General features: G+C 35.5%; 2 protein-coding genes across 2 annotated transcripts; one reads left to right on the top strand and one right to left on the bottom strand.

Moving 5' to 3' along the window:
• Positions 1 to 1,468: 1,468 nt before the first annotated feature.
• On the bottom strand, positions 1,469 to 6,008 carry LOC121414926 (39S ribosomal protein S30, mitochondrial-like). Its single transcript, XM_041607973.1, is given in 5 exon segments — positions 1,469 to 2,381; positions 3,482 to 3,643; positions 4,507 to 4,615; positions 5,323 to 5,717; positions 5,720 to 6,008. Coding segments are annotated over 5 exon segments (1,227 nt in total). The 3' UTR covers positions 1,469 to 2,109.
• Positions 6,009 to 6,252: 244 nt separating this feature from the next.
• On the top strand, positions 6,253 to 20,199 carry LOC121414925 (N-acetylgalactosamine kinase-like). Its single transcript, XM_041607972.1, has 9 exons — positions 6,253 to 6,511; positions 10,193 to 10,281; positions 11,250 to 11,373; positions 13,053 to 13,293; positions 14,137 to 14,235; positions 15,845 to 15,997; positions 18,680 to 18,890; positions 19,236 to 19,440; positions 19,931 to 20,199. The coding sequence occupies exons 1-9, from the start codon at positions 6,444 to 6,446 to the stop codon at positions 20,133 to 20,135; spliced, it is 1,395 nt and encodes a 464-aa protein (XP_041463906.1). The 5' UTR covers positions 6,253 to 6,443; the 3' UTR covers positions 20,136 to 20,199.
• The last annotated feature ends 1,123 nt before the right edge of the window (positions 20,200 to 21,322 follow it).

The raw sequence follows: 21,322 nt of genomic DNA, 5'->3' as shown, positions 1-21,322 counted from the left end.
AAAAATAGATTCAGATCAATTTAAACTTTGGAAAGCCAGCAACTTTATAATTTGCTATAAAAATGCTTGATCATCAATTAATGCTTTGTGCAATCACAATATTATATATCAGAAGGTACAGCTCTAGATAAAGTTTCATATTGGTCATTCCAAAAAAGAAATGTCACAATGACCAAAAAAAAATATTTAAACCTATACATGTAGATTCACACCCATGCACAATATCAATGATTTTTTTATCAAGTAATAACATACTGTAAAATTATTTTAAAAATCAAGTGTGCTATGGAGGTAAAGTTCAACATCCACAACATTTGTGCTGGCAATCTGCAATCATATTAAAGTCAAAGCATCATTGACAATTGAGTAATTTATCTGCTATTGTCTATGTCATAAAAGTAATGCAATGGCGCCAGTCTATGAGCAGAAAGCTTATTGGGAAAAAGATATGTGACTTTTTGTAGAATGACCTGTAAATAGTCATGAAAGCTATTTTTTCATTCTGAGATCAAGCAATGACAACATAAGAATAAGTTATTCAAACTTACTGTGAGAATTGTTGCACATTGGGATGGGTTACATGATTGCTCATAACAATTTTTATATTACTGATTCTTAAATATCAATTGCAGGCCTGTCAATTGTTATACTTTATTAGCAGGAAATATTTCACAAAGTGTTGAGTGTGACTGAATGTCTTAAACAAAGTCCCAGTTGCATTTGATATACAAGAGATAGATAACCTCAATAGATAAGTCCAGACAGAGGACTAGTCCTGGGGGGGGCCACTCAGTATATAATGCATAGTGGGTTCGTGCTGCGGAGGGGACCCCCATTTTTACACCCAAATTTCCGTTCCAAGGCATAGAATTTTTCTCTTATTGAGAACAAAAACAAAGAAAGCTGCTCTAAGGCATAGCATTTTGTTCTTATCGAGAAAAAAGAAGAAAATAATCCGCTCCAAAGCTTCACATATTTTTCGTTGCGCAATTCCGTCGCACTGATCTGCTGCAATTTTGGTGAAAAGCGGCTGCCGAGCACTGTCCGACCATCGTCTCACCCGGCGGAAACTGCGCTAGCTGCATCATGCACGCATGCCCGTTCCATAGGCACGTGCTCACATGCTGGCGATCCGTTCCAAGGACCCGTTTTCACAAAATTGTAGTTCCGAAGCCCGTTCCAAGGACCCTCCTATTTACAATAAGCCCGCTCCAAGGCCCCCGTTTTTTGTCTTGCCCGCGGCACACCCCTACCACTTTTTTGGTCGAGTGCCCCTCCCCGGGGGAACTAGTGCATCAATGAGATTGCATTTTAAGAACAAGGTGCCTACTTGAGCTTAAGCAAAACTTTATTCCATACTTAAACACTTTGTGCATCAACCCAAACAACCCCTACAGTGTATACATGTACATGTTGGTGTTTTAAGTCCTTCGGATATTTTTAGCAGATTATAAGCTGCAATTTTAGAATGGGATCATATCCTGATCACATCATGAAGTTAATATCCCTACAAAAAATGTTAGGCCTAATGTTAGAACTTTCACAATATAGCAACAACAACAAAATAAGTGTTGATAAGACAATGTCGCTGCCTCATATGGTCATAAACAAGAGAAGGAAAGAAGCCCTGTGGTTTCATTTGGAAAATTGCTCTCATAATCATGTTAAACATATATAGCCGAAAATACCATTATCTTCTTAGAGAAATTGACTTATACGAAAGAGAGGACATAATTTCTGTCATTGCAATTTGGCAATGACCAATCAAATTACATGTTGCATAAACACATATTATTCAATGCACTCCATATCAGCCAATGACAATCATTGTTTAAGTTTGACATTGATCACAATTACTTGTGTCACAGGGTCCAGGAACAAGATGATGTGTGAAGAAAACAAAGCTGAAGCATTTAATATTTTAGACATTAAAGTGCTTCAGTTTCTTCAATATAGGTATGAGCATGATTATGGTGCATGCCATGAGGAGACAAAACGAAAATTTTGAGAAACTAACACTGTTCTTTTGTATATGAATGAATATCAAGATCCTTCATATCTCAAGCCATCTCAAATCATCTACAGTTCAATGATTGTAATCCAATCATATCAACCTGAGTTAAAGCTTGAATTAGCTAAGAAAGCCACCATCATCTTTAAGACATCCTCATTAAAATCCACCACCTGACCCTCTTCAACAGCTGAGAACAGAGGAACATCGCGTACCTGCCAGCAGACGTTGCAAAGGTCATTGTCCTCCCCTGTTAGGTCATCCAGTCTGAGAGTGTTAAGCTGATAGCAGTAGAAGGAGAAGTACTTACCATCAGTGACGATGGTCTGGCAGGTCATCGGGTGTGGGATGTCATTGTAACAACAGTGCTCTACAAGAGAGAGAAAAAAAATGAATGATAATAATATTCAAGGATCTCTTTAAATCTAAAGGCTAAAGAATGGCACAGGATAGTTTTACTCAGTGTCAATGGAACTACAGACGAGACAATGAGAAGCATACCAGTATTCAAGACAGAGGCAGCTAACAATAATCAAAGTAATGAGTACACCAAAATAAGTCAATAGAATCAAAAAGCAAACAAAGAAATAGTATAGATTTTGTAATTTGTCTTTTCAAGAGAGCAAGTGGCGAGTGAGCAAGAAATTCACCTAATGTATGCATTTTCTTTATCCCTTTGATAAAAAGGGTATAAGCACCTTGTATCCTCCATCTTATTCTCATCAAATTTTACTTCATAGTAAATTTTCTGGTCAGTCAATAGAAGAAAAAAAATTCTGGTCAGGCGCAGGAAATAAACATTCATATATGATTGATTCACGCCTGCCAAACCTAATTAAACACACAAAAACACCTCCTATATGTTGGAAATATAAGACAAGTTCACTCATGACAGTGCATCCCTGGGCTAAATGTATGCAAAGCCATAGAAAAAGGACTCTAATCCCTCCCGAGCAAAAATATATTTTCTGAATGGGGGCTACTGTCTCCTTTCGGGCCATGTCAGATTAAATTTTGTATTGGAGTCAGAGGCAATCTAATGATAGCAAATATTAGGATAATAATAATAATTGGCATTTATATAGCGCTTTATCAATCTACGATTGTTCAAATTGTTTACAATTATTATTACCCGGTCACTGGATTCATAGAATTTCAAGCAGCCTGTTAGGCGCAAACTTGCTAGACCAACCACAATGACGGTTGTTTTCTACCAGTACCCAACTAGCACCTGGGTGAGAGTGGAAAAGTGTGGATTGACGCCTTGCCAAAGGATGCTAGACCATGGTGGGATTCAAACACATGACCCCCTGATTACAAGGCGAGAGTCAGAACCGCTACACCACGGCGCTTCATTACGGGGTGAGTATCACTTTGCCCCCATGCGGAATTTTTGGTCTCCCCTTCCCCCACCCCCAACAATCCATCATAGTTAGATTACATGCTTGAAATATATCACAGGATTCTTACGTTGGTAGAGAGCAAGAGCATTGAGCCATGCAAAGGAAGTGCTGATTCCTTGACCTTCCAGGACATCTTGTAGGATATGGTTTGATTCTATTTTACTCCTCCGGTCATCAGTAAGATATAGCTGGGTGTGAGCATTCAGGTGACCACCACCATGCTTGAAGCCTGTGAAGGGGAAGAGAAGAAAACAATTGACCACATAACAGCCATGCAACAAGACTGCTGTAGTTATACCTTAGCATTTGATCTGATTTGAGAATATCACAGTTCGAGAATCCCCATTTGTCCTGCTCTGAAACAGAGGAAAAACTGCAAAGATATGCATCTACTGTATACAATCAGCAAAAGATAAGATTTTAAATTCTAAGACATATTGCCAAAATCCACTGGCCCTATTCTGAAGTCAATTTAATCTTAAGCTGTGGTACGACTCTGTGCTGATATTATGGGAAGCTGGAAATTTTAAGTCTGTTGCCATTGTTTTTGTTATGTTCACTGTCCTTTTTCATCATGCTATTGCTATCAAACTAATAGTGAAAGAAACTAACTCCGTAATTTCCCACACAGTTATGAAGGTGTGAGAAAAAATGAGCTGATAAATTCAACCTGTACTGTCAGAGATTTGTGTCACATTTGGCTAGCCATGTAGTAAACAACAACTTTAGACCAGAGTCCAAATTAAACCTGAGTTCATAATATTAATCGCAAACCATTGTGTATTGAATCATTGCAAACTTGTTAGTGTACCTTGATACAAATTGATTTTGGCTTCTCAAACATTTCCATATTGTAGCCTCAGTTGGAAGAAGTTTAAAGTAGCAATATAAATGAGGCATTCAGTGGTCTTAAAGATATAACTGTGCAGTGTGCTAAAATTTCACAGATTAAACATGTTTATTATGAAGGAATCATTTCTATAGAAAATACATGTACCAAGACCTTTGCAATAATTTAATACACAATGGTTTGCGATTAATATTATGAACTCAGGTTTATCTATGTGTCTGTTATAGCTGCATCATGATTACCTGGGAAGCATACTGCATTTCCACACTTTTTGAAAATACTGATGGTGTTTGGATGATAAGGCCAGTCTGGTACGGACCCCTGGCACACATCGGCATCTTTCTCAATAAACTGATAGGGAAAAAGAAAACACACAATCAATAAATCACATGATGATCATGATCAGAGTGTCACACAACAAAGTTTCAATACAGTTTTGTTGATCAAGTACTCAAGGGGATCTATATGTATAATCCAAAAGACAGTCTGCAGTTGATTATATTGGAGCAAACAAACCTGGAAATTCAGGGGTGAGGCTGATGTTTATAATATGACTATGCGTAAGATTTAATTTTGCGACAGACACCCTAACTCCAAGTCCCTAAACCCAAGTTACCCTAACCCTAATTCTTTTTTTTTCTTTTTTTAAACTTTTTTTTAGGTGGCTGTTGCAAAAGAAACTCTCCCCCATTGGTCAAACTACGCCCTTGGGATGCATGATATTGTACCACATATTTGTCAAAAAGATAAGGCTACACATTGAAAATCATGTGCAAGGGGGCATATACTCACAACTTTAAATAAAACTGAACATTAAAAAAAGAAAATTAAAAAGGAATTAGAAGACAATTGATACCATTTAATTACTGTATCATTTACAAAAATTACCTTAATAACACTGCCTACAGTGGAAGAAAAGATATCAAATGGGCCTACATACTCTAGAAACTTTATTACAGAAATATGACAAATGAGAGACAATCATTTAAATAAATTAATTTTCTTAAAATATATGTCCAAGCTTGAAAAATATGACTATATATTGGGCGATGGTTCACCTCTCTGAGTGGCTGCATTGTTCGAACAGTTAGTAGAGGCTTGCCAAGAAATTGATAAAATCTGTGTGATCCTCGTTGCCAAAAGGACTGCATTTCCACATCGAAATCTACATCTGCCTCCATTAGATGTTGATTAGATGAAGCCAGGTAAGGAATAAAACAATTCATAAGGTTCTTGCATACTTGTGTTCCCACATCTCTGTCCCTTAATACAATATTCTGTTTGTGCCTGTATGTCAAGTTGTGATCATTCACAAGAACGTTCTTTGCAATGTCCATCACACTTTTTGTTAGATTTTGCACCTCTTCGCTTTGAATCCATGATTCAATTGTCTTTGGGAATCCATCTACAATTTCGGTCTTTGTAATGTGTTTATAAAAATTGACGAATCCCGGTGATAAGCGTAAGGATGAATATTGTAATTCCACGTGTACTTCTTCGTCAGAGCGTAGATCATCTCCGCCGGAGTTTCGGCGGCGAGAACGGGCTCCGATGCGATGCGAATCAACTCTCGTTTACTGTCTTTGGGAGGTGCTATTGGTGGATATTGTGGTTCACCTGACTTAGCTACGGCATTTTCTGAAGAATAATAGTTGATTTTTGTCACTAATTGTGGGAAAATCCGTTGAAATCTTGATAAATTGGAAACACACTTTAAAGCGGAGAGTCGCAAGGGCGCTGCCATCTTGAAAATGTTGCCAAATTTTGCACTCAATTTCATTTTGTCAAGAAGAAAAAATGTTTAATTCCATTTAATATGAACAAAAATTGTATTAAAAACTCACATTTCAATATTTATAATATTTCTTTATAAGAAAAATATATATTAAATATATAAAAAGGGAAAGTATTTTCATTTTTAACTTTATCAATGGGAAAGTTGCAGCTGGTACCAGACGACGTCTGTGACGTGACCGTGAAAGGGGAGTGTCGCGGAGCTGAGTGGAACATCTACATCGCAAAGTCGAATTGAGCTTGAAGTGATTGAGATCGAGAACTAGGGTACCGTACCGGTCAAGGAAATACTCTTGTCTTGAGATTTGTTTAGTCGGCCAGTCTAGTACAGACTAAAGGTCTGATCTACTCGGAGTACTAGAAGACTACAATTATTCCTTTGAAAATGGAGGAGATTAATCATGGAGACAAGCCACCTATTCTTGCTGAAATCCCTCTGTCTCAAAGGAAAAGGTCAGCTCAGATTAAGTGTGAATTAGACAGCTGGCAGCCGTTTGTTACAAGGAGTTTTGTATTATTTTTTATAATTTCTCCTCCTACACAGACAGCTCGCGCTACCGTGCAGCCACCATGAGGGGACATACAATGCAAAATCACCCAGTCAGTCGGGGCTCTTCAATTTGTGTCTTTACTCTTTAATGAATCAAACTTTTGAAAATTAATGCGACCGAAATGCAAATTAATATTCCCTCTTCTTGGCATTAATTGCCAAAAAACAGCAAAAAATCAAGTTAAAAGGAACCAAAACAGTGACTTACCTCGGCTGTCGCGCACCTTCACTTCCCTGTTTCATCCAAAATTATTAAATAAACATTGCCATTGAGTCCCCTTTACAGATCGCGCTAGAACTTCGGTCTCTGTATTTGGTGAGTGAAGCCAACGGAGTTCAGCTGAACAACCAAAATAACAGAGACCGAAGCTTTTGGTCTATTAAAGTGTCTCAACCACAATTGTGGTGAGACAAAAACGAGCCCATCTACAGCCAGGCAGAGCTCTGCAGGCCGCTTTTCGGCAAGACTTCCATATGTCCCCTCCACTAAAATTGAAAAAAAATATGGAGAAGGTTTATCAAGAATTATCTTACATATATCTAAGAGATTTAAGAAGGAAAAGTCGGATACATACCAAAGTATGGCTTTATTCTGTCAAAAATTTGAGTGTAATTCCCAATGGCATCGGTTTATTTAGTCAGAAAAATAAATACCTAATACTCTTGGAGAGTAGACTAGTCGTAATATCGGTTGATAATTGTTATGAAACCCATGCCTTTCAACAATTCCTGCTAGCTCAGTGAGTAAGGCGACAGACTGGAGATGCTTCGTTCTGCAGCGAGAGGTTCGAATCCAAGTTCCCACCAGAAGTAAGAAGAAAAAAAAGAGAAAGACAGAAGGGGGTTTTGGGGAAGTATTTTTTAAAATTAGTGGAGGGGACATATGGAAGTCTTTCCCGCTTTTCACTGAAATTGCTATTGCTTTGCTGTTTGATTTTGAGAAAGGTGTGGGAATGGGAGATGGGCCAGTACTAAACCCAATGTAACTTGTAAGTAAAGGTAATGCAGACGTGCAGACATCCATGATATAATTAAAATATAGCTGCTCTTGTTTAGGGGGTCAATTCAGGGAATATTTGTCAAGGCCAATAGATTTCCAATACATGTTAAGGGTAGTATTTCACACACCAATATGCCTACTTGTTAAAGGGGCACATTTTCAGAATATGGAAAATACTTGTTAAGGTGCTTTTCGAAATCTCATGGTCGCGCCTGGTATCCACTTGTCAATGGAAGTGCCCACCCCCCAGGTGATGATGAATGCCATTATATTATCACATATTCATTAATGGGCAAGTCCTAGAAAGGTCACCCTAGAAGACAAACTTTCATCTTTATTTTCAGAAGTTATCTTTGATAGGGTAAGAAAGCCCAAAAGTTGATATTTAAGATTTCATTTTAAAAAAATTAATTATATGCAAATTTATAAGCTAATTTTGGGCAACCTAGTTTGCATAATTGGTAAAAAGGGTTTTACATATGGGAGAATGATAAAAACTCATAGAAAATCAAAACAAAACTTGTGAGATTTAGCATAGGTGGGACATGGACCCCCAACATTACTTTTGATGGAAAGAAGTGGTTTCATCTAATCAAAGAACAAGTCCACCCCAACAAAAATTTATTTGAATAAGAGAAAAATCCTACAAGCATAACTGAAAATTTCATCAAAATCGGATGAAAAATAAAATGGTTATGACATCTGAAATTTCGCTTGATTTCACAAAACAGTTATATACACATCCTGGTCAGTATGTAAATGGGGAAAATGATGACATCACTCACTTTTTCTTTTGTATTTCATGATATGACATGAAATATTCTGATTTGTCTTTATTGACAAGTCAACAATGATCAATTCCTCCCTGAACATGTAGAATTATCATTGTTCAATACTAAATGGTTCAGTCAAGTTGGTTCTTATTGTCATATACATGTATGTATAAAATGAAATATTGTATAATTCAAATAATAAAAAAAAGAAATAGTGAGTGATCGAAGGACATCCTCGACTGTCTCATTTCCATGACAGTGAACTGAACATATCACTGTTTTGTGAAAAATAAGGGAAACTTTAAAATCTTATTTTATATCCGATTTTGATGAAATTTTCAGTGTTATGCTGGTGTGATTTTTCTCTATTTACTTGAATCAACACTTTTCTTGGGTGGACTTGACCTATAAATATGCAAATAAGGTCTTGTCCAAGGATGAAATGTCCCATAGTAAAGTTTTTATGATGTTTTTTAAAGCTATTTCTCAGAATACAATACTTGTATTGTTGCATCTCTGGGAAGTTCTAATTTATTGAATATGGAACTGTTATACCACATAAAGTTTCAAAAATATAGTTTAGTTTTTAATAAAAGTTGATTAAAAATTGTTAGGTATGGGAAATTTGCGCACAATGTCAATGGGGAGATTTGTGAGCAAAGTGAATGGAGAAAAACAAATTTTAAGAGTGCACTTAAAAGTGATTTATTTACCTTTTCTTTAGTTGCTGAAGACTGTTTTTTATGAATACTGATAAATTAAAACATTTGAAGCAAAAAATTGTGAAAATGGAAAGAAAAGAAAAATAAAAAGCAATAGAAATACATAAAAAATTCATGAAACCATGAAAAACAAAACAAGAATTGTTGAAATGACTAATTTCCTTTTCAGTCATATAAAATATATCTCAATAGAACAGTTTAAAAAAAAAAAAAAACGCTTTGTTATTTCTATCTGCCAATTCATATTTTTTTAATGAATTACGGTAGATTCTTGATGTAGTTTTTTTTTTGATGGCTTTGGATTTGTATTTTGTTATTACATTTTTAAAGAAATTAATGGGTGAAGGGATGTCATTATCAAACTCTCTGCGTGTTTTTTTTTTCTCATCAATGCACACCTGTCATTTTGTTTTCATATTTTCCTGTTCCAGTGCTTTTTCTCAAATGTGTTTAAAGTTCTGCACACATGGCATACGATGACCAATAGGCCTATATAATACAATACCATGGTTCTTGTTCATTGTAGGAGCAAGACACCAACTATTCTCTTTTTTCAAAGACATGGGGGTCAGGTCAAAATTTACACCCTCTTTTTAGCTATTAGGCCGATATGGCCTAAAGAAATGGTTTCATAAAAATGTAAACATGAGCACAGTAATATTCAAATTGAATTACATCATATGTGTATTATGCATGATTACAAAGTTAAATATTTATGTATCATTGTAAAGCACATTTAAAATTTTGATGTAATGTGCTATGCATGTATGTGCACTTTTTTGTACTTTTTTTTAAAAAAAAACAACATACAAGTTTGCTTCATAATACATACCATTTTTTTCAAACAATCGGACAAAAAAGTTATATCCTCTTGAGTTTAAAACCTGAAGTTCTGAAGGAAAAAAAATGAATCTCACAGTGGAGGGGAATATTTGTGAACACAGTTGAATGCACAAAGAACCTTGTATTATGTTTATTTTTTTTATACTGGTCGAATTATATATTTTTTTATTTAAAGGTAGGCTTACAGTTTTATTGTGTACACACATATGTTTATTGTCCATTATTGTTAATTGATTTTATTTTCAGAACGGATGATTTATTTGCAAGTTTTGAGAACAAGTACAAGAAGAAACCGTTATTTCTAGCAAGAGCTTCTGGGAGAGTAAACTTGATTGGTAAGATCAGACTTTCCTTCTCTCTCTCGTTCCCTCTCTCTCTCTCCTGTCACCTTTTTATTCATTCCATGATGGAACCAGCAGGAAATGATGGTGCTTTGTGTAGATTCATCATTTCATTTTGTACAAATTTGCTTGATCCATCAATTCTGAGAGGGATCCATTTCGAGTGAATGGTTTAGATGAAAAATAGTGAATTTATTTGATTGATGGACAAATAACTTAAACAAAATTATGAAAGTGAATTAGCTGATGAAGAATGAATGGTAAGATTGAATAATGAAATCATCAAGTCAATAACTGATGAATTAAAGGACAAGTCCACCCCAACAAAAAGTTAATTTGAATAAAAAGAGAAAAATCCAACAGGCATATTAAACACTGAAAGTTTCATCAAAATCTTAAATAAGAAAGTTATGACATTTTACATGTTATGCTTATTTCCATAAAACAGTTACATGTACATCCTGATCGGGATGCAAATGAGACTGATGAAGTCATCCACTCACTATTTTGTTTGTATTTTATTACATGAAATATGAATTATTCTAATTTTTTCCTCATTGTCAAGTGAACAACAATTCCTTTCTGAACATGTGGATTTAGCATTGTTTAATACTAAATCATGGTTCAGTCAAGTTGGTTGTTATTGTCAAATCTGTAAAAATTAAATATTGTATACTGGTATTTATAATTCAAGAAATAGTGAGTGAGGGATATCATCCACTGTCTCATTTGCATATCCCTGTTTTGTGAAAAATAAGTGAAACTTTAAAATGTCATAAGTTCTTAGCTTCTGATTTCAATGAAATTTCCGGCATCATACTGTTCGATTTTTCTCTATTCATTCAAACCAACATTTTTCTAAGTAACTTGACTTTTAATGAAAAGAATAACTTTGGAGCAAAGAAAATTGATAAATTGCAAATGAATTGATATGTACTTGTTTACATATTTTTGTCATATAGGCGAACATATTGACTACTGTGGTTATTCTGTGCTACCAATGGCGATAGAACAGGACATCCTCATGGCTGCAGCAACAAATACTAATACAGAGCTTCATTTGAGCAATGCAAATTCAAAGTTCAGGTAAGAACTACCCCTATGGAAATAAATATATCCTTGTCTGCCTGTCACACTGAAGATTATTTGTGATTCGTCATTATGATGACAGTGTATGTGCTATATACAGAAACATGAAAGTTTATCGGGGGAATGCTTGCACATGCAACTAGACATTTCCTAGGAAAGTTGCAATCATGATCGTATCAATTTTGAAACTGCTTTTGACAAAATTATGCTATAATAATTCTTCAGGGATTTTTTTTATATGGGCATTTGAAATTGACAACGTAGAAAAAAAAAACATTTGTGTCATTGTAATTTGTTTGGAATAATGTACTTGGACATTGCAATATTGTACATGAACTAAAAAAATAGCATGTTTATTGACATTAGAGTAATCATGTATTACTAAACACCCTGCCTGAGTTTTAAGACACATGACCCAGGTCAAAGGTCATTTTGGGTCAATTTAGGGTCATGTTGGGGATATTTGTTGTTTTCCATCATAACTTTGAAAGTTTATAGATCTAGTTAATGAATCTTGAATATGAAAGCAATCAAGTATCAGCAAACACCCTGTGCAAGTTTCAGGTCACATGACCAAGGCCAAAGGTCATTTAGGATCATAAAACTTTAGCCAGGTGTGTTTGAGGTATTTGCTGAATTGCCATCATAAATGTATTATAGATCTAGTTCATGAAACTGTGATTAGAGTAATCTAGTATCATTGAACATCCTGCTTGAGATTCATGTCACATGACCGATGTCAAAGGTCATCTCGGGTCATTGAACTTGGTATTTTATTATCATATGAATTGTGTTTTTTTTTTAAATATAGTTGTTTTTCAAAGTCAGCACTGCTGCTATATTGAATCGCGTAATGCAGGCAAGACTGCTGGGGGTGGTCCACTTTTTCTACTATCTTCCCCCCCCCCCCCTTTTTTTTGCTTTATCCTTTTTAATCTTTTTATTTCATCCTGTTTCTTTTTCTTTTTTTTTCTTTTTTTCTTTCTCCTTTTTCTGTATTTTTTTCTTTCTCTCTTTTGCTCTTTCTTTATTTTATTCTTTTAATTTTTGTTTTTTTCCTTTCATTTTTTTTTTCATTTCTGCTTTCATGCAGAGTCTTTTCTGTCTTCTTACTTACGTACTTTCTTTCTTTTCTTTCTTTATTTTGTGCTCGTGTCAAGTCAAGAAATAAAAGCAGTCATTGTGTTTGAATTTATAAAATGCCTATTTCGCGCAATATGTCCGAAACTAATGTATGCACAGTGCGCATGATAATCTCTTTGACATAAGGAACACTTCTATTGGTTAAACTGTAAAAATGAAGTGCATTTTGATCGGTAGTATCTAAAAAGGGGCATGTTGAAGATAAAGGGGCAGTCTTTACAGAGATAAGAACACATTAAGAAGATTTCAGAATACTGATTTGTAATGATTTTATTAATGTCTTTGTATCTCTATGAGATAAGAACAGAGATAAGAATTTTTTCAGAATACCACCCCTGTTTACTAGAGGGATTCACATTCACCTGGTATAGTAATAACTAAACAATAATACTTGGAATCCATTTTGCAAATATTGTTTCTATGTCTGGCAAACCTTTAGCAATCAAGGTATACATAAAATTTACTGATGTAATGCTGGATGATAGTAATAATCAGCTACATGAAGTTACCTTCCATATCTTTTTCCTTCTCAGTGACTTTGTCACCAACATGACATCATTTACCATCGACCAATCACGGCCAGAGTGGCACAACTACATCCTATGTGGAATCAAAGGAATCCTTGAGAGAGCAGGAATGGTCGACACCCCTCAGGGTATGAGCATCATGGTGAATGGCAATGTACCCAAGAGTGCTGGCTTGTCTAGTTCCAGTGCATTGGTGTGCTGTGCAGGGCTAGCTACCATGCATGCACATAGCTTAGCCTTCACAAAGGTGAGAAGACTATCATCAGCCTTGCAAAATATTGCATATTTGGTTCTTCAATTATAAAGTTTCAACGCGGGATAAGGGGATAAATTCATAGGTATTTTTTGTCTGGAAAACAATGGGGTTGTTTTAGTGTTTTTTTCATCAGGTAGGACAAATTAAAACCACAGCTATTGGGTGAAGTTCATATTTTTAATGTTTTCCTGCAAATGAATCAGGGATGTTTGGGGCTGTTGCTTTTGCTTAAACAGTGGAGGGATTTCTGTACTTTGAACTGGATCAAAACTTTGTATTTCTTTGCATTATCATGACATATGATCATCATGAAACTGTTATTACTATGAGAGACGTTTCAATAGTACACAGCCTGTATTCATTGTAGTTTTAGTGTCATGATTTTGATATTGTGCTCCTATAGTGTATGATAGTGATTGACCCCGAGTCATAACTTATTTTTTGTCTGCCAGTATTTATTTTTCTTTACAACAGACTGCTATACAAGTGAAATAAATAAATACCTAAGACATACAGTGTCACTGAAGACTGGGAAATCTTCTGTATCTGTACTGAAACTTTCAGATGATGCTACATTTCAAATCTCAAAGTACAATAAATAAGGAAGTAAAAGTACTGAGCAGGATTTCTCAGTTTTCTCGCTTAAATTTACCTTATGAAATTGTTGCATTTTGTATGGGAGCAGCCATTTTTGTTCGCTTTGCAACTCATATTACTCTGCTGAAGTTTTCATGCTATCTTGAGGCTAGGAGCGAAAATTTGTTGTAAATAGGTTATACCTTGAAAGCAATGATACATCAATTTAATATTTCTTTTCATTCCATACCATTGCAGACAGAACTTGCAGACATTTGTATGAGATGTGAGCGTTATATTGGAACTCAGGGTGGAGGTATGGACCAATCCATCTGCTTCCTTGCCAAAGCTGGAACGGTAGGTTGCTAATTTTTAAGTTTTAGATAAGTCATAAAATGGTCATCATCACAAAAATATGCAGAACAGGGCTCAGCATGCTCTGCAACCCTGGAAGCTTTGCAATAATAATAGTAGGCATTTGTATAGCGCCATCTATCTAGGAATAATCTATTCCGAAGCGCATTGTTATTATTAGTATTATTACCCCGGCTTTAGCTCAAGCTGCCTTTCAGCGCTCGTGCACTCAAGGAATTAATCCTGCCGAGTACCCATTCCCCTCTCCTGGGTTGAGTGCAGCACAGTGTGGATAAATTTCTTGCTGAAGGACAACATGCCATGGCTAGGATACGACCCTCTGTTTGAAAGGCGAGAGTGAGAACCACTAGACCACGAAACACCCAATTGATAAATCTGTTCATAGGTTACACATGACTTTAGAAACTACTGGAACATGTTTTTGTGCCACCAAATAGTTTTCTCAGAATTTCCACAACATGTGATTTAACAAAGTGGGGCTGAATTTCCTATAGTCTTGGTCAGATTTGAAAATATTAAACTTTGCATATTAAACTTTGAAAGTATTACACTTTACAATGCCATGATGTCAATAGCTAGTAAGCAGCTACTGTAAAATAAGGAAATAAAAAAAACAAGAAGTTTAACCAATAAAGATCATATTTAAACTTTTGGTGATAGAAAAATTGAGAATCTGCATGAAATAAAGAAAAAGTTTCAGTCATGTTCAGTCATGCCCAGCTTTAATTTTTGAACAAGTTTATGAAAACAGCCAGGTATTTCACCCGTTTAACTGACTACTTTTTTTCTTAATTCCCGTGGGCTTTATACACAGGGACCACTTCGTTCCTGGAGCAAAGCTGCAACAAAACCTGGATGTCAATAGCTAGTAAGCAGCTGTTGATATCAATATCAAATTTGATTGGTTGAAAGCAAATTTGTTGTAGAATATGCAGTTGAAAAGAAATTCAAATAAAAGTCCATGCCATATCGTTCAGTGAGAGTCAAGCTCAACTTTTTTATTCTACTGCTACCATTTAGCATGCACATGTACATAAAAACAAATGGCACGGCTGTTTTGGAAAATGCTGAATATGCATTCCTGTACAGAGAAAAAATGGCACCCTGGAATAATCATCAGTCAAGTACCTTAGAGGATGGTGTGAATTCAATTCATGTATGGTCCTCAACTGCAGTTATCTCAAGACATATTTTTTTGCTTATACAATGTACTACCTGTGGAATATCACTGCAACTCTTTGAAAAAGCTCTGAGCTGTTATATTGACAAGTATTGACAAATTTAATAGAACATCCAAAACTAAAAACAATATTTCAGAAGCTGAAACAAAATGTAAATTACAGTATTTACAATAGGATCTATCTCACATATGAGGTCATCAGCAGTTTACTGCATGTACTGTAGTACTAGAAAAATCTATTAAAGATGGGCAAGTCAGCATTGAAATGTCCCAACAGTCAGCCCCCCCCCCAGGCTTGATGAGATCATGTTTGATAGCCCTTTTGCTATGCTAATCCATCAATTTACATATCTTCTCCCATGTGATTGACATCCTACACCAATTGGCTTTGCTTGTATACCCTTACTCCAGGCAAAGCACATCGAGTTTAACCCCATCAGAGCCCATGACGTCAGTCTCCCAGAAGGTGTGGTGTTTGTGGTAGCCAATAGCTGCGTTGAGTTGCAGAAGGCTTCGACATCCCATTTTAATATCCGGGTAGTGGAATGCAGGCTGGCTTCACAGGTTTGTATCCTTGTGTAAAGGTCATGTAGATGATGTAGGGATATAGTTGTATTGAACTCCTTATTCTTTACCAGTATCGAGAGAAACTATTTTCCCCTCTTTTGATAGGATAAGTACTTAATGGATATTTGTTGATTTCTTGATATGGGTTACGAGTAGGGTATTAAGGTTAAGCCCTTATCAGACATGAGGCCCATTGCAGCAAGGGTTATGATCCAAGGCATCTGGAAAAAAAAATCAATACAACATGATGTGGAGCAAATGAAACATGCATATTATTAGGGACTTGTGCTTCATTTTTTTTAAAGTTTAAAGGAGAATGAAACCATTGGAACAAGAAAGCTTGTGTGAAAACAGAAAAATCAAAGAAACAGATCAACGAAAGTTTGAGAAAAATCGGACAAATAATGAGAAAGTTATGAGCATTTGAATATTGCAATCACTAGTGCTATGGAGATAGCAAATTGGCAATGCGACAAAGATGTGTGATGTCACTTGTGAACAACTCTCCCCATTACTTTAGTATATATTTCACTAGAATTGCCTCTCTTATCACATCTATCTATAAATCATGTGTTCTGTCTACATGAGGGCATGTAATACATATTTTTTAAGAATACATCATGGATAAAGAGTTTGTATCATCATAAGAAAAAGCAAAAAGAGACATTTTGAGGGTATTTTATAGTCCACCAAAGGGAAAGTTGTTCATCAGTGACATCACACATCCTTGTCGCATTGCCAAAGTGAGGACCACCACAGCATTAGTGATTGCAATATTCAAATGCTCATAACTTTCTCACTATTTGTCCGATTTTCTAAAACTTTCTTTATTCTTATTCTTTGATTTTTCTGTTTCTACACAAGCCTATTTGTTCCAAAGGTTTCATTCCCCTTTAATGTCTAATGCAACTCTTTCTGCAATAGGCAACTGGTGTGACAAGCCCAGCAACAAACTTTGTATTGTTCAGACATTGTTTGGAAAATCACTCCAACTGTGTGCATTACTCATGTAAAGTCTCAAAAACCTATCCAGAGTTATTCATGACACAATGATTCCATTGTGATGTCACAATAATGCCATGACACATCTTTGTACAAAAGTTCCTGTGAACTAACATGGAAAAGCATATTTTTGGCAAGTCAAGCAAAAAACAAAAGGTCTCCTGCTTGTTCACTATTCCTTATTGCCTCATTATCCCATCTACATTGTTCATATAATGTGGGTGAGATAAATTCTGAGCTTTTTCACATTGGCCTGAATTCACAAAGGTGGTTTTGAAAACCCACGATTGAGTCCATGGTTTATGCAGATTTCCTGAATAAATTATGCTTATTTTACCGCGTATTTAAACAAATGTCCAATGCTTCATCCAATCCAATCACTTCAAATGTGTGCATTACTCATGTAGAGTCTCAAAAATTGTCCAGAGTTATTCATTACATGCAATGATTCCTTTGTGATGTCACAATAATGCCATGACTTGTACAAAAGTACAAATATCTGTACAAAAGTTCCAATGAACTTTTATAGAAATAATTAATCTTTACTTATTTTCTTTGATTAATTTAGCGAACTTAATTTTACTTTTAAAATTTTTGCCTATCCTGTTAATAATTGTTTTTCTGTTTATCTGTTATGTATTGTAATGCGCAGTTGAGTATATCCAAATAGAAATTGCACAATATAAATTTACAATTATTATAATTATTATTAATGAACTAACATGGAAAAGCATGTTTTTGGCAAGTCAAGAAAAAACAAAAGGTTTCCTGCTTGTCCGGTATTCTTCATTGCCTCATTATCGCATCTACATTGTTCACATAATGTGGGTGAGATAAATTCTGAGCTTTTTCACATTGGCCTGAATTCACAAAGGTGGTTTTGACCACCAACAGTTGAGTCCATGGTTTATGCAGATTTCCTGTATAAATTACACTTATTTTACCGCATATTTAAACAAATGTCCAATGCTGATGTGCGCTTTTGTCACAGTGCGCCAAATTGACACCTGTTGCCATGGTTATCCACATTTTTTTATTCATGAGTCCAATGGTTTTAATGAGTCCACTCTCCAAACAGTGGACTCATGAATAAAATAGCGTATCTAACCATGGTAACAGGCGTCAATTTTGCGCTGAATTAAGTGTAATTTATACAGGAAATCTGTAAAACCATGGACTCAACCGTGGGTTCTCAAAACCACCTTTGTGAATTCGGGCCATTGTGTCTGAACAATGTATGAGGATCATCATGCAGGATAGGGGGTAAACTGAAGTGATAATCAAGTGGAGGATGGATATGTTCGCACCATTATTCTGCGATTACTGTCTTTGTTTTGGAATAGGGTCAGTCTAATAGGAAAAAACTCCATTCTAGAGAAACCATGCTTCATTCACAACTTGGCAAACTTTATTGGATTTTATCCGACTTTGTTAGATTCATATATATCTTGATTTCTCTTCAAAATCTAAACCTTAGTTTTCTGTTGCCAGAATGTGATTTCATATAACACAAGATATATATTTATTTCCTCTGTGATTGAGGAAAAGGGCATTTTGAAAAAGATACATGTATGAATTGTAATCTGGAAAGGGATGATCAATCAGCTTTTTCTAATTTCAAGGTTGACATATATGTGATCTTTTTTTTAAATGAACATCTTTTTTTTCTACTGTCAGATTCTAGCTAAGTCCAAAGGTCTTGAGTGGAGGAAGATGAGACGTCTTGCGGATGTTGAGAAAGCTCTTGGAGTCTCCCTGTCTGACATGGAGGAGATGGTAGACCAAGTCTTGCATCCAGAGCCTTACACCAAGGATGAGGTGTGTGGTATTCTAGGTGTGTCTACTGATGAACTCAACAGTGAAAGTCTGAGTCAAAACACTCTTCATGGTAAAGAAGCATTATTTATAATGAATTCTAACTTGATTTTATTTCATTATTTTCCTTATGGTATGTGGTTTGTTTCTTGCTCTTTGTCTTTTCCTTTTTGTCTTTATGTACATGTATTTTTCCCTTGCTGTCTTGTCCCTTCCTTCCCTCTCTTCTCTCTGTTTTCCATTTATTTGTCTTTTACTCTCTTACCCCCTCTCCTTTTCTCTCTCTCTCTGTTCTGATCTTTCTCTTAACTTATTTCTTCTTGCTTTTCCCTTTGTTTTCAATATCTGTAAATTTTTACTTGTGTGCACTCGTTAAAATGTTGATTTAGATACATTTTTATTCTTTCCATATTTACAGTGCAATCTTTCAAGCTCCACAACCGAGCCATGCATGTCTTCAGCGAGGCAAATCGTGTATTGAAGTTCAAAGCCTTGTGCAATGACTCCAGTGTGAAAGACACTGCTCAGTTGCTAGGCAACCTGATGAATGACAGTCACGCTAGTTGCAGAGACCTCTATGAATGCAGTTGTCCAGAGCTGGATGAACTGGTAGAAATTTGCAAGTAATAACATTTTCTTTTTTTAATTGTTTTTACTGATTTGTAAAGATTTTTGATGACTGTATATACATGTAGATAGGAAAAAATCTGTCAAGAAATGTGTGTCCATCAAGAAAAATGGTGTAAAATGGGTAAATGATGTACAATGTATCTCATAGTCTCTAAATAATGTAACAATGTGTCACAATGATGACAACATTGACAACACAATAACAGTTAAAATTATAGTGATAATGGTCAATAATACCTTGACAACACAATAACAGTTAAAATTATAGTGATAATGGTCAATAATACCTTGACAACACAATAACAGTTAAAACTACAGTGATAATGGTTAACAATACCTACACCTTCCCTTGTATCTCCCTAACCATAACCTGTATCTCTTTCTCTGTCTCTTTTATTCTTTCTCTTTCACCCCCCCCCCCCTGTTCAAATCTCACTATTCACACAATCTCTTCCTCTCTCTTTACCCCTTGATACTCATCAGGAAGGCAGGGGCTCTGGGTTCCAGGCTGACTGGAGCAGGATGGGCAGGATGCACCGTTTCCATGGTACCCAATGATACTCTCCAAGCATTCCTCAAGCAGGTGGAGGACGACTTCTACGCCAAGGACCCGAACAGAAGGTCAAAGGTCACAGAAAGTTTATTCGCAACACAGCCAGGCCAGGGTGCAGTAATATATCAGATATAGGGGGTGTTGCAAGAAAATATTTGTGATCAATTGCAAATATTCTGTTGCAATTTTACAACTGATAGATCAACGTTAGTTATAGCAAGTCTGATTATTAACTTCTTGTTTCAAGGAGCAGATTAGCAATCAATCACTAATTTGCAATTAAGTGCAAGACAAATGATTGATTTAGGGACCAAAAATAGACTTGTAATTGATTGCAAGTTTCTTGCAATGCTCCAATAGTCTTTGTATTTGAGTAATGATAAAAATGGTTCTTTGAATGACTCCTCGGTATGTATTGGCATTATGATCATATGTGAAGTGTTATCTAAAATACTTCCCAGGGAGTAGAAAATGCATGGTTACATTTCATTATTCGCAGGCACTCCTGAAAGGTTAACATCATTGGGGCCAAGGACTAACGAGCTATTTCTATAGATTGTTTATAACAAGTAAATACAGACAATTATTAAGCAGGTGCACTGATATGGTTCCCAATGTTGTCAAGTGCCTTAGTTTGGTTTTTAAAATGATAGCATCATTCATTAAAACCTGTCTTAAGCTTTCATTTAGGTCCAATGACATGACTTTATATTGGAGTATCATCCAGTATTCCAATCTTACAAAATGTAGTGGTCATGAATCATTATTTCTTTGATTCTTTGTGAAAAGGTTTTAAAGTGAGGATATCAATTGTTCTCTCTTGGTAATGTTTTGTTCATACAGGACACAAATGAATCCATCCACCTGTCCCTCTATGTTGCTAAAGGGATTTATTACCTGAAGTTGCAACCTTTCTCTCACACACGTACACACACTTTATGACAATCCTTCGGGGATGGCAGCAGTGTTTTATTTTTTTCTTCTCCATTTTTTTCTGATTTATTAAAAGATTACTTATTCTACTTTGCATTTATCATCATTTGCAAATAATGCATAAATGTGCAAAGATAACATGCATGTAAAACAAAGTGCAAAATAATCAAACATAGTGAACACACATGTGAAGCATTTCTATGTTTCATGTAGAATAATGGACGATATATAATGGACAACGATTAGTTACTACTAAAATGCCCGCAACCCTTTTCCCCATTCTCATTTGAACATGTCCACAGCATTCAAGTTTTGTAATTGTGAATTTTTTTGTAGATATTCACTTCAGCTGCATTAGAATATGACTTGCAGTCACCATCATGTGTCCA

Source organism: Lytechinus variegatus, chromosome 5, assembly GCF_018143015.1.
Source record: "Lytechinus variegatus isolate NC3 chromosome 5, Lvar_3.0, whole genome shotgun sequence".
In the NCBI taxonomy this organism is placed as follows: Eukaryota; Metazoa; Echinodermata; class Echinoidea; order Temnopleuroida; family Toxopneustidae; genus Lytechinus; species Lytechinus variegatus.
The sequence above is the reverse complement of the archived record's forward strand: the minus strand, read 5'-3'. Positions and strand labels throughout refer to the sequence as shown.

Bases quoted from the DNA above. Each gene is read 5' to 3' on its own strand.
- LOC121414925 (XM_041607972.1), top strand. From the start codon at position 6,444: ATGGAGGAGATTAATCATGGAGACAAGCCACCTATTCTTGCTGAAATC. The intron at 15,998-18,679 runs GTTTGTATCCTT...TTCTACTGTCAG, and splicing joins AATGCAGGCTGGCTTCACAG to ATTCTAGCTAAGTCCAAAGG. The intron at 18,891-19,235 runs GTAAAGAAGCAT...CCATATTTACAG, and splicing joins GAGTCAAAACACTCTTCATG to TGCAATCTTTCAAGCTCCAC.